This window comes from Penaeus vannamei, chromosome 4, assembly GCF_042767895.1.
Source record: "Penaeus vannamei isolate JL-2024 chromosome 4, ASM4276789v1, whole genome shotgun sequence".
In the NCBI taxonomy this organism is placed as follows: Eukaryota; Metazoa; Arthropoda; class Malacostraca; order Decapoda; family Penaeidae; genus Penaeus; species Penaeus vannamei.
Window position 1 is genome coordinate 49,408,992 of NC_091552.1, and position 6,287 is coordinate 49,415,278.

Genomic DNA, 6,287 nt, shown 5'->3' on the forward strand with positions numbered 1-6,287 from the left:
GGTACTTGTAGCAACCTGTGTTTTATACTGTTTTGAGTTCTCGTTTTCATGGATCAGTTATGTTGATCATGCTTTGGGTTCAAGATAAGTTATGGATGCAGAGAGCAAAAGTGGTACTACCACAGTTATTCATAAAAAGAAGTGGTGTGAAAAGGTAATGGATAACTTTCATTGTTTGGTGGTTTAGTCTTTCGTATTCTTTAGATATTTGTAGTTACTTCTACATGTGTCTTGACACTAAGGAACTGAAAAGTATGAGGTTCTGTAAATTTTCATCTAATGTTGCAGGATAAGGAACAACAGTGGGATGTAGATCAAGTGATCAACAAAGTGAACAAGCTACATGAAGTTTACAATGAAGTGACTCTTGATGATGTACCTTCACAGAGCCTCAAATCAACTGAGGTGAGATCTTGATTCATATTCTGATTTTATACAAACTTTTTGACTACAAGGCAAGGTGTTGGTGCACTGTTATGCCTTTGATGTAATATACTGTGTTCTAGTAATAAGATTGAACATGATGAAGCACTTGTGATCAGGAATCTACAAGTGCTTCTTGGGAAGGTAATATTTATGGTTGATTTTTCATTAAGACTATGATTTTAAGGTGTGGTCACACATGCTGGACAAACTGGATGGAGAGTCGGCTGTAGCCAGCGTAAACCGCATGGCCAAGGCAGGTCTACTCAGCCAGAGTGCAGACAACACCAATGTCCTTCCCAATAAGCTGGTTGACCGCTTGACTCATTCTGATGTTGCTTCAAGCCCTGTGACTCCAGCTGTTGCTCTCATGGCTCTTCATGCTTATGAGCACCCATCCAGGTAAGTTTGGTTTCTCTCTTTCTCTGTATATAAACTTAGTTAAGCACTGTTTGTTAAAATTTAGAGTTCATTTTTTGTGTATGTACATGTGTATGTGTTTTATTATTATATTTTGGATATTTTCGCAAAATAAAACTTTGTGGTCAGATTCTCCAGCGAGGCCTGTGGCAAAGTGTACGAGAAGAAGTCCTGCAAGTCTCCAAGAGCCCCTACGAAAGCTCCCCTCAAGAAGTCAACCAAAGTAAACCAGAGTGTTGTTGATGCTCTTCACAAGCTCATTGCTGGAAGTTCCAAGGTTAGTAGTTTACATAATATTCAGCCTTATCTCTTAGGATTTTTGCATTATTGTACATATCACTATGTATAATATCAGGAGTTTTATTATTGTGATATGCATTCATTCCAGAATATTGAAAAGACAGCAAAGAAGCTAGCAATTGTTGTTGATGTTCGAGGCTACATGAGCACAAGCCATGTGTGGACAGGTAACCCAGAAGGCAAAGGGGAGGTAAGTACTAACCATTTACCTGTTTATTTCCAGTTTGTGATTCTTGAAGATATGTGTAATGCTCTGTTATCATGTTTGTGTTTTTTAGTCATAGTTTATTGTTAATGATTATTAGTGGCCATATGTTAATATATGTAGTCCCAAAATTACAAATAGTATTGCTGTTTTATAAGACATGTTGACAGTGATACAGGATCATCATTCAATATTTTTTTCTTAATTTAGTTAGGCTAGATTCTTGGTTAATATAGAGGAGTTTTTTGTATCAGAAAGATCAAAGAGAACTAAAATCTCCTAGGTATCCATACATATTCTTGTAGGTATATTTATCTATGGAGTACATTTTCTCAGAGTATATATTCACATTGTACACTCTATTAGGTAACAGGACACGAAGGAGCTGCTGTGATTGTGCTCACCCTCACTTCCGGTGGAACTTGCCCGGTTGTGAACACCCTGGCCTTCTCTGGCACTGGAGTAGCTGAAGTGCCTGTTACGGAGGGGATAACTCTCTTGCAGCTGGTGGAAAAATTCAAGGAGGTGTGGGTTATATCTTGTAATGTGTGACATGTGTTGTATTATTTCCTAAGAGTTATTTCCTGCTACCTGTCTGGTGTTGAGAAAGATGGAAGGGCACTGGATTAGGGAAGGTATTCTCTATTGCAGACGGTGATAGGTGAGGTCAGTGTTGATGCTGCTCTGAATTGGGCCCAAGAGAAAAATATGGAGACCGTCGTCGTCATCACCCACAAGCTCGACCAGCAAGCCATCTCTGCTGCTGCCCAGTCCCTCAAGCAGATCAATGATAAAAACAACACACAAATGAGGTGTGTAGTCATTTTATATATTTTTTTTATTTAAGTTATACTGCTGAACTTAGATGGCAACTGAACATTATGGAACATATATATCTAACCTTTCTCTCTATGATACTATGTTAAAGGTACAGGAAACAGTCATTCATGTAGCAGTAGCACTGGCATTAAACAGAGGCAAAATAGTAAAAGTCTTATGAACTGTACTGATATTGATTTTTTCTCTCTAGTATTATGGTTAGGTAGTTTAAATGTGGTTAACTGTTTTGTCATATCTTGTTACAGATTGGTGTTGTGTGGACTAGGGACAAAGCACCTGCATACCCAGCGAACAGAGAACTTCCTTCTTGTGCTTGGATTTGATCAGCGAACACCCAGCATCATCAGAGCCTACCATGAGAGGCTCTTTTAAGATGGGGACAATGTTAGCCTTCTGTTTTTTTTTATCGCAGGAGAGAGTTGCTGTGACCAGCAGTTGGAGGGAGATCTGAACCACAGTTGTTATTTGCAGATCGACCTCAGCTCTAAGGCATGGGATTATGACTAGCAAAGTTTATAGTAGGCCATTGTAAGTGAGGTTGTTGGGCAGTCAAGGCATTTGTGACTTTCTCAACAAACCATAACAATTGAAAGAAACCTCATTCTTGAAGAGTGTGATCTCATTTTCAGATTTAAGATTCAGGAGATCTTGTTGCGCCTTTGAATCCAAGTTTTTCAAGTGTAAGGGGTTCAGTGCAGTGCTTGAAAAGCATAGGATTTTCAAGTGGAATTAACTGCATGGTCCTTATGACAAAGCATAGCACAGACTGAGCTAGATTTTTGGTGCCTTCACAAAATTTTTCCAGATATTTAGTGCTCGGTCATTTTGTAGAAACATTTTCTCATGTGAAGAGTGAGTAGGACAATGTTTTGAAAGATCTGAAAGTATTTTGTGACCAACACATTTGTCTATAAAATGTACCCAAATATACCTGATATTTGCGGGTTGAGCTTCTTGTTCTGAACTCCAGAGGGTAGCATATATTGGTCTAGAAACTTTTTGAAATAAAGATTAGCTTTAATGATGCTAAATAGCTATGTACCGTAGATTCTGTTAGGTACAAGGGCTCATTATGCCATTTTAGAATAATTCAAATTTAGGTGATATTTTTTGAGTAATTAGTGCTGGTAATATCCATCCACATACGTAGGCAGATGTAAGGGTTATGACTGCCATTTGATTTAAGTATAGAATTTTATTCCAGATATATTTTGGAGAAAAGTGTACGTGAAACTTGTACAAAATTCCAGTACGTGTTAAGTGTATTCTGAACTACAAAAAGATCTACTTCCAGATCTTGTTGTTTCGGTTTCCCTCGTTTCTACTAGCCCTTCTGTAGCTCTTTCAGGACCCAATCTTACAAAAGTGGCATGATATTCAAAGCTGATTGTTATAAAGCCAAACCAATGCTTGAAAGACTGTGGTAAGATACAAACATTAAGCTAGCTTTGATATTAACTACATGCAAATTTGAATTAATTTTGTGTTGTTTTCTAGAGTCCTGTCCATCGAGGATGCTGTGGATTTGCATTAGTTGATTTTTTAAATTCAGTTTTATATGAATTTTTCCGAAATAGTGATTATTGTGAAGCTATAATGTTCAGAAATATGGAGTGGTACACATATCATAGATGCTTCACATTTGGAGTCGAAGAACTACTAAAATGTAATAAGGCTATTACAGAAAATGTCAGTTTACAAAAGAATAGAAATGAATAACATTTCATTATTAATATTGTTGTAAAGTCTTGTACATCTTTTCATAATGAAAAAAGAGAGAACAAATTACTCAAATTTTACATTTTTTAATGACAATCAAACCACTGATGTATCATTTTTTTATAAGAGTAATCCAAGTTGTTTGGCTGGGAACTTCAAGAGACTAGATGATTTTGAATTGTAGATCTGAGTCTGTGCCATGATATTGGCTGACTTTTGTAAGTGGAGAAGACTATATTTAGGAACATTCATATAATGTGCGACTTATCTATACAACAAATGACAGATCTAGAAAGATTGTGTGATGATATCAAGTGTAGTAATATAATTTGTATAAATTGCGGCTAGAAAAATGTGAATTGTTTCTGGTGTAGAAAACTGCAAGACTCCAAGGGCAGTAGAGAGCACTTGAAATTCATTTGTGATGGATGAAAATACTCCCTTTAATTTATGTTTAGGATCTTTGGTGTAGTTATGGAACGATAGTGTGTAGCTTATAAGTATTTAATGGAAAGAATGAAAAATTTGCTCGTGCTATTAGTGTTGATGGATAATGGAAGCCTTAGCAGCTGTCAGTGTTGGTTGAGGTGATCTGTCAAGGGAATAGATACAGAAAGTGGTGTGTCTTAATTTAGTTGTATATATTTTTCAGTTGCCATTTCAGTAAGATCTGACTAATTCCAATTAATAAAATTTAGTAGATGGGATAAGTTAATCAATTTGAAGTTTAACCAAAAGACTGACTAAAATTCTGCTAGAGGTTGGTAATCCATTGTGTTAAGAAGTCAAACAAAATCTTTGGTGTTGTACTAGTCATTTAAAAAGGGAAAGGTGGAAATTGTGCAGCATTTTCCCTTTTGCTCACAAGTTGCACATAGTTCATCTGCTTCTTGTGCTGAGTCTAAGTAATTTTTTTTCATTTGAGATATCCATTTTGCAAAGAATAATAATTTACATACTTCAGACTGAGTGCAAACTGTAAAAGAAACGACTGCATGTACTGAGAAGTGTATGAAAAAAGGTTTTCCTATGAAACTACACTTGGTACAGACTTGAATGTGTATGTTGATAAGCTTTGAAAGAAGGTTGTCTAGGTTTTAGAAAATTGAGGAAGCTAATGTTCAGAGGGAGTTTTATTTTAATTAAGAAATCAAAGCTGGTAGTAAGCATTCTTTAAAAGTGAATTTGATATGTAAATATTTTATTTTTTTCTAAAACTGGAATTCTGTAAAGGGAGTGATTTTTTTTTCCATTTTGTGAATATAAAGGAAGAAGGATTTTACCCAGTGGAAAGTAGTTGATGACATCACATCATCATAGGTCAGAACAAGAGCACTTACTAATGAAACAATGTCTGTTATGCCCTTTTCTGATGATTGCTCCTTCATTCAGCATACTATTTGCTTGAAGGCACTTGACATAATTCTTCATGCTCAAGCTTTTGTGCTAAATTACCATCTAATGCACCAGAGGAAAGTCAGGAAAATAGAAAGAGCAATATACTAACTTGTGATGGATTCATGAGGTGAATTGGTATGGATATGGAACATCCATGAGGTTAGGTTGTCTCTTGTTTCCAGATCCTATTTTAATGGATTTTATGGTGCTGTAAACGTGTGTTAAGGCCATTCAAGTAACAATACTGATATTAGAGAATTGTTCTCTAAATAATGCATATATCTTAGGTATATGTGTATAAGAGTAACACTATGGGAAGAGGAAACCATAGACCTCAAGTGATTGACAAAAAAGGATAAAAAGGCATTCCTCAATAATGTCTGCACTTGAAGATGTTGCTTGTAGGCTTGTGTACCTCAGATAATTTGTGGTTCTAACCCAGCTCACTATCACTTACCTTATGCTGAGAAAAGAGAAGAATGAGAAAATCATGTAAAATGGAAGTGTTTATAAGAAAAACATACCTGTTGTGCTCATAAAGTGTAAGTATTGAAAGTAATTAAACTGGGAAAAAGTGCAATTTTTGAAGAGAAGATATTTTTTAAGGATTCAAGGTGAGTAGAAAAGTTGATTGTGTAATAACAGTGAATATATTGGCTTCATTGGGAAAAAAAATAATGATAGCAAAATGACATCTCCTGAATAGGATTATTAATCAGTATTTATCAAGATCTGATTATGATTAGGCCAATAGAAATCTGTCATATAGTCCCGTATTTAGTACAGAGCTGAGGCTATCTTGTAAGACAATTGAATGAACTTGTGCATTTGTTCAGAACCATCATCCAATGTGATAATTTTATTAAAGGGGCATCACTTGCCAATTGCATGCCTGTGGGATATCAGGGTGGAAAATTTAAACAAAAACCTGAATGTGAAATGCCAGTGAAAGTTGGTGATATTACTGAAGTGTCTATTGTTT

The 6,287-nt window shown here is 35.7% G+C and overlaps 1 protein-coding gene across 2 annotated transcripts in view; it reads left to right on the forward strand.

Moving 5' to 3' along the window:
• Nucleotides 1–5,983, forward strand: part of LOC113826414 (RNA-binding protein RO60) — an 18,313-nt gene extending 12,330 nt beyond the window's left edge. For both annotated transcript variants that reach the window (XM_070121200.1, XM_070121202.1), the window contains exons 7-13: nt 289–405; nt 611–825; nt 973–1,120; nt 1,232–1,333; nt 1,715–1,873; nt 2,000–2,160; nt 2,434–5,983. In XM_070121200.1, coding sequence (XP_069977301.1) covers nt 289–405; nt 611–825; nt 973–1,120; nt 1,232–1,333; nt 1,715–1,873; nt 2,000–2,160; nt 2,434–2,560 — 1,029 coding nt within the window. In that variant the 3' untranslated portion in view covers nt 2,561–5,983. The remainder of the gene's footprint in view (nt 1–288; nt 406–610; nt 826–972; nt 1,121–1,231; nt 1,334–1,714; nt 1,874–1,999; nt 2,161–2,433) is intronic.
• The last annotated feature ends 304 nt before the right edge of the window (nt 5,984–6,287 follow it).